This window comes from Vigna unguiculata, chromosome 5, assembly GCF_004118075.2.
Source record: "Vigna unguiculata cultivar IT97K-499-35 chromosome 5, ASM411807v1, whole genome shotgun sequence".
NCBI lineage: Eukaryota > Viridiplantae > Streptophyta > Magnoliopsida > Fabales > Fabaceae > Vigna > Vigna unguiculata.
Window position 1 is genome coordinate 10564501 of NC_040283.1, and position 11727 is coordinate 10576227.

General features: G+C 33.3%; 1 protein-coding gene across 1 annotated transcript; it reads right to left on the reverse strand.

Annotated features, from left to right (window-relative positions):
* Window positions 1–365: 365 nt before the first annotated feature.
* LOC114183857 (laccase-4-like) lies at window positions 366–3066 on the reverse strand. Its single transcript, XM_028071017.1, has 6 exons — window positions 2909–3066; window positions 2636–2787; window positions 2219–2463; window positions 1991–2125; window positions 961–1893; window positions 366–826 (listed from the first exon to the last, which is right to left on the reverse strand). The coding sequence occupies exons 1-6, from the start codon at window positions 2993–2995 to the stop codon at window positions 696–698; spliced, it is 1683 nt and encodes a 560-aa protein (XP_027926818.1). The 5' UTR covers window positions 2996–3066; the 3' UTR covers window positions 366–695.
* Between the last annotated feature and the right edge of the window lie 8661 nt (window positions 3067–11727).

Genomic DNA, 11727 nt, shown 5'->3' on the forward strand with positions numbered 1-11727 from the left:
GAGAGTATATATCTCATAAAAATATAATTTCTTTTATATTTTTTGTATGACAATTTATTATAAAGAAGGAACCATGTCGATTAGGAAAGAGTTACATCAGTAGAGTATCTTTCATCAAGTGGAACTGCAGCAATTCAAAGATCGATCATTTGGAGGCTGAATTTGTAAATAAATGTGTCAACATGTTTGGGGTCACGCTTTGAATAGTGTCACAGAAGGACATTAAAAAAAAAAGGCAAAGTTCCTGAAAGTGGTATCAACAGCCTCACCAGCCAAAGGCAGAGATCGACAAAGAACAGTTAAGCATGTGAACGAACGACCAAGAACCAAAGGTAACAGTTCTGAGATGCTAATGAACCCTACAATGAATGAAATTTGGTAACACTTTTATTTCAATTAGTAACCGAAGTATGCACTCATTGGTCTCGATACATAAGATCAGCATAGCTTTAACAAAAATAAAGAAAAAGAGTGTATGTGCAAAGAAAACCAAAATGCTGGCTCCAATTTACAGAACGAGTGTGAAGAAATGCTCCAATTTACTCAAAAAACAATTGGGACAACATCTTATTAAACAACCACCCTCCCTTTTCATTCTCTTCTTTTGCCTGGCTTCTCTGTATCCTTCCAAAGCTTCTTTCTGCAAAGGAAGGCCTTCTCTTGTTTCTGTGCTATTCTATTAATGGCTTAAAGTCTCAACATTTTGGAAGATCATTTGGTGGGGGTATAAGTGATTCGTTAGGACCTTTCCCATTGTCCACCAAGAATGCCATCTTTAACCCCCATGTTGTATGCACCTCGAAATGGCAGTGCAAGAACCACACTCCTGTCAAATATACGAAACTAGTTCAAGTTAATATGAAGAGATTAGCACTGCATAATCATTAGCCTCAACATTTTTTGAATCCGTCGTAGGACTCGGTTCAAATTTTGATCGTGAATGAGTTCAAGATGTTTTACCTGGATTATCTGCTCTGAATCTGAAAGCAACCCATCCCCCAGTTGGCACTCCAATTGTGTTCCTCTCAACAGGATCTACAAGGTTAAAGCTACTTGCATCTGTTCTGGGATCATAGTTTCCTACACCTGATCCAACAACAAAGAAATTGAACCCATGAAGATGAATTGGGTGGCTCTCGGGAGCAATGACTCCAGTATCCTGCAAAACAACCTGAACTGTGGAGTTGAACGGTAGCCTGTAAACCTTGGTGCCATTTGTGGTCTGGGAACTCGCCGCCGCCGGAGTCGCCGTGTAGTTGTAAACTTGAGGAGGGTTGCCGGGGAAATCAGTGGTGAACACCCCCGGAGTGTTGAAGTAATGTGCTTGAAGCAATGCAGTGGTTGGCATCACAAATGTCACATTATTGACAGCAGCCACTACTCTACTTCCATTTCCAGCTTTGCAAGATGGACAAGGGTTAATCCCCAATCCAACAGTGAAGAGAAGTGAGTGATCAACTGTTGATGGAACATTTGCAGGGTATTTCTTGGAATTAAGGCTTTTAAGAGCCTTGGTGAAATTGTTGGCAACTTGTGTGGCATTTCTTGGAGGAGGTGTGGTGAGAATTGTAGGAGTGGTGGCAAGAGTTCCAGTGTAGTGCAAAGTGGCTGTAGCAGTGAAATTATCCACAGCTACCACTGGAGAATCCATGAAAGTAGAAGCTACAATTGTGTATTTACCAGAATTTTGGTCAGTGGTTAAAAGGGCATTGGTGGTTTGGCCAGGGGCTACTAAAAGAGTGTCAGTCTTGAAAGGTTTTACATATGAGGCATCAACTTCAACCACAGTGAATAAATGGCCAGCAATTTTGAAAAAAAGCTCCTCATTGAGTGCAGCGTTGATGATTCTCAATAGGTAGGTCTTGCCACTTTCCACAGGAAGCTTGTACACATCTGCTTATATTTCATATTCAACCAAGCATACCTGTAGTTAGTAGCACTTGAGGAAAATTGAAAACCATAGAAGTGAAAAGTAGCACAACATATATACCTTGTGTGGAACAAATAGCCACAGAAACAGTCCCTGGAAGTCCATTGATGGTGTGAGCATCTGAGACATTTGGTGCTAATCCTGATTTAAGAGCTTCATTGATAACATCTTCAGTATCAGATTTCCACCATTCTCCTACAGTTTATCACCATAATGAATTATAATTTTAAATGGTTATGGGACTAATAAATGAGTGGAGGACAGTGGCTAAAGATTTGATTTTTTTACCTAATATTACCACCAACTCTTTATCTGGTTTGGGGAAAGGGTATGGCACACCACGCTTTGGCAAGATAACAATGGCACCATGGAGAGTTGACCTTAGCCAATTAACATGAGCGTGCCAAAGAAGTGTTCCTCTTTGTCCTGTAAGGGTGAAGTTGTACACATATGATTGTCCTGGAAGAATTGGGCACTGTGTGATGTATGCAGGTCCATCAGCCCAACCAGTTCTTATCTGTCTCACACCATGCCTGCCCAGATGGTTATAGTCTTCCACTTAGCATTCAATATTTTGCTTAGTATTGGATAATATTAATATGTGTATTTATTATGATGATTGACTCTCAAATCATAGCTACATTTTTTTTCTCCACAGTACTTCTTGCATCTAAATTGAAGCAATAAAAAAAAATGAAGTCTCACCAATGGATAGTGACATTGTGGTTGACAAGGTTTCTTACATTGACCAGCACTGTATCATCTTCCCTGGCATAAAGAGTGGGTCCTGGGAACTTCCCATTAACGGTGACAATGGATTTGCTTGAACACAGTCTAGTGGTATTCTTCAGCACCACCTGCACCCATTACCAGAACAAAGTAAAGTCCTTTACCACTTGGCTTGAGTAAAAATTTACTTAAAACTATATCTTAGTTTTATGTACTTACATTGAAAGAATACTATAATGGCATACTTACATTGAATTTGTAGTGCCTGACTTTGCACTCAACCAAAGGAGGAAGAATGCAAGCAATGAAAAACAACATTCTAACCCAAGAGTCCATTTTGTTCAGTCTTCACAGCCCTAGCTCCTGACTCTTGTGTTAAATAACTTATATTTGTCTTATAACTTATTATGTGCTTAAGTGCATTCATGCATGAGTTTCCAAGGCACCCTTATATAGGCTGAAATTGCTTCCTCCTGGTTCTTCTTGTTTGGTTTTTAGGTGAATGATGGAGGCATATACTTGGAAACGAAGGCTTAGGGGGAAAGAGAAAGAAAACCATGTTAACTCATTATTTCTTGCATATCACATAAAGTTTTGCAATGGAAATACATATGTATGTTCTTCTGGAAGTTTTTTTCTGATAAATACAGCTCCTAGAGGTATTTAGTTGGTTGTATTCTGAACTTCAAATATTTCTTTCTTTTGCCGCCATTAATTAATAAATATTTTGTTAACCAATTACTATGCGTATATTTTTAGTTAAGATTATTGAATAAACTTGTATTGTTTAATGTATTTTGATTTTTCAATTCTTACAGCTTAGATAAGAATTGTAATTTTTTTTACGTGACATAACTTGCTAATACAATGCAATTACTCATTAATACCATTAGTTTTTTCTGTTCACCCTTATTTAAGTTTCAATATTTTGTTAATTCTCTAACCATGTTAGAAAGTAATTATTGATTTCAATAGTATTGTATCATTTTTAGGGTTTGAGTTGTATTATCACTTATATTGAATGAAAATTGCTCCTTTATTTTCTTTTATACTTTTTACATTTATATTTAACAAATGGATGATGAATCAATGAAAAACACATGACACTATACATTTTCAGTTTAAAACTTTTATACTGTAAGTCTTTGTTTTTATGAATGAGAATTCTAATCATACTTAAGCAGCACCAACAAACATAAGAGTGACTTGTTTCTATTAGCAACTAGTTTACTTCACCGCCGTATCAATAACTACTTACAGTATAATACTATATTGCAATATAGTTACTTATAACTGATAATGTAACTAATTAATCCATTTATAAATTGGGCAAGTGTAACACTACATAAAAAATTAAATTATCCAGTTATATCTTTATTTCAAGTATACATTGATATTTGTATTTAAAAATAATTTAATTTTTTATATATTTAAATAACTTAAAACATATATAGGAAAATAATAATTAAATAAAAAATGTTTCAAATGAAATAAAAGTATATCAGAATAATTTATTTAAAATAATAAAAAACAATATTAAATAAGAGGTATATTTTTTCATATCTTATACTTATTTTGTGTGTGCGGATGGGTGTTTAATTTTTGATAGTCAAGTTTTATTCAATAATATATTTTTAATATCTATGTAATCATGATAATTATAACAAATATATAAAGATGATAAAGTTAATGATACAAAATAATTGTGAATGTGATAACGATTGTAACAATAATGTGATTATCTCCTTGTTATAATGATAATGATAGTAGAAATGATATACATGAAGTGAAAATGACACAATAAACTTTATGGTGATGGTATAGTAAAAATGGCCAGTGGTGAGATGGTTATAACATGGTAAATAAAAAAAGTCGATTATCCAGTGTCATGTAGTTTTTTCTTAAATAAATAAAAAAAAATACACTGCATAAACATAGTGATAAAATAATACCAAACAATTATAACTAGAGTAAAATAGGATGATGAATAATTAAAGTAAAATAGAATGATTATCATATCTTATATATTGTATTGTATCATAACCCAAACGACTTCATTTTATTATTGATAAAACAAGTTAATGTGCTAACATGATTAATTTAACTTTTTTTTTATTATTATTATTATAAATCTAAATGGTGATTATTAATGAGTAAAGATATGATTAAGGCGAAGGAACTAGAAGATGGTTACTTATGTGGAATGCTTAGATCACAAATTAAAGTGTAGTTGAGAAATGGCTTTCAGAAAGCAGATTGTATGAAATGTACACATCATGAATTGTTGTTCAAACCAATAATCTAAGTTTTGGGAAGTAAAAGCTCTGTCACCTTTTTCAGCTTCTTTTTCCATCTTTTTTGTTTGGGTAAGTAACAGACAAACACAAATGTCACACATTGGTTTACTCAGTAATTAGTAAAGTTAAAGAAAGATGATAATTATGAATTTAGGTTTATGGTCAACAACTGGTTACAAATTAGTCTACCTCATGCAATTGCTTCCTAACACCAAAATGATAGTAGGAGCTTTATTCTTTGAATATCTAACATTGATTGCAGATAAAGTCTAAACCAAAGAGATGAAAAGATGGATCATCTCTTTTTCTGTTTCATAATTTATGATCCTTTTTATTTTCGTCACTCTATACTATATATAGTAGATGTTGCTTTTTTCATTATGGGTTTGTTTCAAAATTAAATAAGTGTTATTACTTGTTTTTCACAGCGGGTTTGTTTCAAAGTTAAATAAATGTGATTATTTAGAATTGTATTTATTAAGAATTTAAGTAAGAGTTTAAGTTATATATATATATATATATATATATATATATATATATATATATATATATATATATATATATTTTTTTTTTTTTTTTGTAAATGATAAAGTTGAGTAAGAAAATCTATGATCCTAGATTTTGCGTTAAAGATATATATATATATATATATATATATATATATATATATATATATATATTATTTTATATGTATGAGTTAGACTCTTTATATAATAAGTGTTCGGAAATTATTCATTAAAAAATAATTTTGATGGAAGCACAACCACAAATAAGAGCAGAAAAATATAAATAAAAACATACAAAAAATTTAATTATAGTGCCATTTTTTTGTGAACAAAAATTGTAAATCCTTCATAGTGTAATTTTTTTGTGCACCGAAATCGCAAACTTTTCATAGTGTAATTTTTCTGGCAAAAATGGCAAACCTTACAATGATACACAACTATCAAAACTCCTCATACATCTAAAAAGCCTATTGAATTGTGGTAACAATTCCAAAACTAACATTTTACTTTTATAGTATTTTTCTACTACTTTCTTCATATTATTCAATGTGAAATTTTGATAAACACTCAGAAAACCAAGATAAATTATGTCTCTCTCCAATAAATTTTGTAAAAGACCAAATCAGGAGTTAACAAAATGTTTCTGAATAAAAAAAAATGATTGTGTGTCAGTATATGAAGTTAAAAAAGTTTCCTTTAAATTCTACTAAAATATTTATACTTTTTAAGGAGAAAATTATTTAGAAAAATATATGTTTTTGCTAAGCTCTTCACCAAGCATTACCATGGGAGAGGGTGCAAATATATTTGACATTCTGAATTAAAATAGAAGTTTACGGAAGGATGTCATAATATAATTAAGATTTTAATGAAAATAATATATTACTTTTTTCTTTTCATAGTTATACAATCATTTCTAGTAACACCTTTTACCAATAAATATTCAGCCATTTTAAGTATTATTAATATTAATTATTTTTCTAAACCAACCCCTTCAATAGTATTTTCTTTTTTTAGAATTTCATGTTTAAAAGTTTTTTCCTACATTTATGTGCAAATTTTCTAAAACAAATAACCTAATAAGTCATGTTTTAAAATACAAATTTGGATAAAAAAATTGTATTTTAAAACACGATTAATAACAAAAAATAAGTAGTATTTAAGATATTATTATCTTTTTTCTTAATACAGACTAATAATAGAAGTACTGTTTTAAAAACATTATTCCCAATGAAAGTGTCTCGTTGGAGTGAGATTTCACTCTCGGTAAGGTCACACTTCACACCGAATTTTAGTATTGTTTAAAAAAAAATTATATTTAAAATATGAATTTAAATGTTGACCTCATTCAATTTGAGCGACAATCAGCTCGAGTCGACTTGACTCAAATTGAAGGTTGAGGTAAGTTGATATATGTCGAAGTTCGACTTGAGTCGACCAAGATAAAGGTCAACTGTGTCAACAAAGGTCGACTTTAGTCAATTGTATCAAATGATCGAGTTGAATCAGTTCGGGCTAGAGGTCAAGGCAAGTTAACTCGGGCCAAAGGTTGACCTGAGTCAGCCCGGGTAATGATCCACATGAGTTGGTCCATGCCAAAGGTTAAGGCAAGTCAGTTTGGACAAAAGGTTGACTTGAGTTGGTTCGGGTGAAGGCGATCCATGGCACCTAAGCCAAAAGTCGACTTGAGTCAGTTGGGCTGAAAAATCGAGTCGAGTCATTTTGAGTTGAAGGTCGAGCCAAGTTGACCATAGGTCAAGCTGAGTCAGTTGGAGTCGAAGGTCAATCTAAGTTAGCCTAGCCAACGGTTAACCTAAGTTGGTCTAGTGGGCCATAGGCCATGAGTCATGGGTCTGGCCCAAGGGTCATGGTCATATTGACACCTCTAATAGCGAAGGAGTGACTATTTATGAAATTTCAATTTTTTTATCTTTTTGAGTGAATTTCAAATTCTATTGTTGTAATTATTTGAAATACCTTCTTAAAATTCAATTTATTTTTAATTTCCTCATCCAAACAACCCATTTTGTTTCAAAGAATTTCAAATTTGTCAAATAAATAAATTACTCTTTTAAATTGCCTAATCCAAAAACATTATTAAAGTTTAAATAAAATTTAGAATTTTAAATAATTAAAACTTTTGAATGTTAGTTTCACTCGAACCTATAACTAAAGGAAATTACCCACAAGTCTATAATAACTTCATATGATGGAGAACCAGCCTAAAATGCTGTCTTAAATTTTAATGAAATAAATAGAGTAAAAGTATCGTAATATATATTCTTTCACAAATTTATACTTCGGGTTAAATGTGTTTTTCGTTCTTAAACTATTAACTAAAATTGTATTTCATCTTTGTTTCAAAGTAAGTACCAATTTCATCCATACATTTTATAAAAGAATGTTAAATGTTAATCGCAACAAATTGCAGCTAACCTCTCCTCATTGCAATTCTCTCTCCCCATTCTCTCTTCACTGTAACTCTCCTTAGAGGTGGGCCATGAGGTGATAAACTTAGTAGTGGTGGTTGGTGGAGTTGATTTGGAGCTGGCATAAGTGGACATGAAAGGTGAAGGTGAGAGATAAAGGGATGGGTGGGAACTTAGAAAACATTTCACTTGGCAATGGTGGATATTAAAAAATATATTACAAATTAGATGATTAAATCAAATATTTTATTTCTTTTATAAACATAATAATTAATGTTAATAAATAATAAAATATAGAATTAAATATAATAAAAAATAAAGAATAAAAATATTTAGCAAGATATTTTTTATTTTTTATGGTTTGAGTTTCTCACTAATTGTTCTCATATTCTATTCTTACATGTTTTTTCTTGTTTTTGAAGAGAAAAAAATATATTATTTTTGCTCTTATTTCTCCTATGTCCTCTTCCATTCTCGTGAGAGAAAAGAAGAAGATAATTTTTTAGTCTCAATTGATAGTGAAATATTAGTTTAATAACTTATTTAATGATCCTCTTTTATATTAATTGTTTATTTCATGAATATAGAAGAAAAAATGTTGTATTGTGTGTTTTTTAATAACCAAATTTTAATTGTGGTTCCATTATAGGTCTTGAGTTTCTCATAAATTGTTCTCAGATGTCATTCTCAATTGTTTTCTTTTGTTTTTGAAGAGAAAAAAAAGCTATTATTTTTGCTCTTATTTCTCCTCTATTCTCTTGCATTCTCGAGGGAGAAAAAAGAAGGAAATTCTTTGGTCTCATTTGATACTGAAATATTAGTTTAATAATTTATTTAATGAGTCTGTTTTATATTAATTTATTATTTTATGAACATAGAAGAAAAAATATATTATGTTGTGTGTTTTTTTATAACTGAATTTTAATTGTAGTTCAATTATATGTCTTGAATTTCTAAAAAAAAATTCTCACCTATTTTCTTTTATTTTTGAAGAAAAAAAGATCTATTATTTTTTCTCTCATCTCTTAGCGGTTTTCTTCCATTCTCGAAGAAATAAAGAAGAATGTAATTCTCTCTTGTAACGTCTCATTTAATAAATAAGCTTACTTAAATGAAACATCACATAGAATATAATATAAAGACCAAAGCCATGGAGTTTAAGCGTCAAGCATTATAGTTATCCATGAATGAACTGAAATAAAGACTAGGCACACCAAGATGCCATGAACAACATTAAAAGGTTCAACGGATATCCAAAAGCTTGCTCATAAGTAAGGGATCAAAACATAATAATAACTCTTCAACGTGGGCTTAACAGTGAGCCCAACACCAAACCATGCCCAATTAAGCTACAACATTCTCGTCGACACTGCGATCACCAAGAGTTCCTATATCTGCTCACACCAAGGGATTTGGTGATCATTGCAAAAAGGAAAAACCACACAAGGAGACCAACACACATAAACAGAAAGGGTAAGCTAGAGTAAAAAAATTTTATCATACAATTGAACATACAATTTAAAAGTCAAGAACACATAATTCAACCAAGCATGTGATAACAAATAAGCAAGACTCTAAGACTCAATTATCTGAATACATATAATCGGTCGGATTCACTGGATGCTTGCACTTGTGGTGGCCTCTACTGCTCTGCAGAGCCATTGTCAATGGGTTTCACCCTATCACGCACAAGGTTAGCCTGACTAGGGCCTCTTGCTACTCTCACCACTTGAATCAGTGTGCTTTACGTGAGACTAACTGACTCTTTAGAGTTTCAGGATGCAATCCTTACTTGAATCCTTGCCTAATTATATACGCTGAGGCACCACCACGAAACCTTACTAAGAGGTTTGTGGAATTACGTCCAGTACATGAGGCGCCACCATGAGATTCCACCAAGAGATTCGTGGAATTACGTCCTTTACATGAGGCACCACCATGAGTTCTTACCAAGCGATTTGTGGAATTATGTCCTTTACATGAGGCACCACCATGAGATATCACCAAGAGATTCATGGAATTACGTCCAACCCATACCATAGCCATGTCTCACCAACCATGTTTCATACGTATATTCCACTAGTGCAGAATTGGATTTCTACCTCGCCTTATAGGCCTCGGTTGGCCAGGAACCGAAGCCTATAATGGCGCGGTGGCAATTTTGCAATTATAGGCAACTTTTATGTCTCGGTTCACCTACCACCCGCTGCCAAAATCAGTTATAGGCCTCGGTTGTAAAAAAACCGAAGCCAAAAGCATTATTAGGCCTCTGTTAAGAAGGCCCGAAGCCAAAAAGGATGCCCAAAATTTCAAAAATGTCATTCTCGTTTTGACTTATAGGCCTCGATTGGGACAATAACCGGTGCCAAAAGTGGTTTTAGGCTTCGGGTGGTAGGGACCCGAGGCCAAAAGGTGTTATATGCCTCGGTTCTAATTTGAACCGAGGCCATATTGTTTAATTAGGGCTCAAAACAGCAGCCCCTTTCTTCCTCGCGCGCGCAACTCTCTCTGCAATTTCTCTCCTCCATTTCTCTCTGCAATTCCGGCCACCATCTCGCGCTGCTCCTCCTCCATTTCGCTCCTCCACCACTGCCACCCCGTCGAGAAAAGCACGCGAGCACGCGAGCCGCCGCTGTCTCGCGTTCTCTCTCCGCGACTTCCGGCGAGAAATCCACGCCAGCCGCCGCTGTCTCGCGTTCTCTCTCCGCGACTTCCGGCGAGAAATCCACGCCAGCCCCCTGCCGCCGTGTCGTCTCGCCTCCGGCCACGCTATTGCGACAGTGGTCCCTCTCTCTGTCTCTCTGCAAGTGTTCCGACGTCCCTCCACCACCATGCGAACATTTTGGTTCTTTTGCGCAATTGTCGCGCCGCGGTTTTTTTTAAGGTAAATTTTCAACGCGTTTTTGTTTGATTTTCTGTTTTTGTGTATGTTTGATTTTCTGTTTTTGTGTATGTTAATTTTAAATTTTAGTTATTGTGAGTGTTAATTTGGATTGAGATAGAAATTGTTTGGAGTGTTTTGATTAATTTTGTGAAAGGATTGAGTCTCAATTTAAGAGCATTGTGTCTTCAGACGTAGAGCATTAAGTCTGAATTCAATTTAAGAGAATTGTAAAAACACTATAATTAAATAGGTAATATATGATGTTAAGGAAATTGTTGTTTTTGCTTTTATTTGTTACTTATGACTTTCTCTTGTGTTTTTTGTTATCTCTTGTAGCTTTCGAACGCGTTGAATTGCATCATCTTCCAGTGTCATCTGCTCTTTTTACGCGCTCCCAGGTTCCTAATTCTAATATTTTCCTACGATGCCAATCTGTTGTTTGCTTTATATATTTTATTAATTATTTGTTAAAACATGTTGTTTGTTTTTCTTATATGTGAGTTAGCCTTAGTTTCCCGTTTGAGATTCAATACGTAAATTATGTATTGTCCCCGAGTTTTCATTTTGAAAAAATTACATTTTTTTAAAATTAGATATAAGGGGATACAAGATGTCTAACATTTTTGGGAGAGATCTTGACATCCCACTTTACTTGCATTCCCAAGATGTCTTGGAGCTTGCACGAGGACAAGAAGAACTCAATATTACCATTATTCAATTATGGATGATGTAAGTCTTTTAGTCATTATATATAGTTATTTGATATATTTATGTATTTACTTATATCAAATCAATTTTTGGTTTAGGTATCTGTCTGGTGTCACTGAAACTATGGGGCTGAATGATGTATATGGGTTTATAGACCCCCAACTCACCCATGAAGGCAACAAGTTTGATGACATTCAAGCATATGTGACCAAATGCTTTCAATGTGGAAAAGAAATTTATTTTG

Coding starts and splice junctions, on each gene's coding strand:
- LOC114183857 (XM_028071017.1), bottom strand. CDS start 2,995: ATGGACTCTTGGGTTAGAATGTTGTTTTTCATTGCTTGCATTCTTCCT. Junction 1,894..1,990: donor GGCTATTTGTTCCACACAAG/GTATATATGTTG, acceptor AAATATAAGCAG/ATGTGTACAAGCTTCCTGTG. Junction 827..960: donor ATTCAGAGCAGATAATCCAG/GTAAAACATCTT, acceptor TATATTTGACAG/GAGTGTGGTTCTTGCACTGC.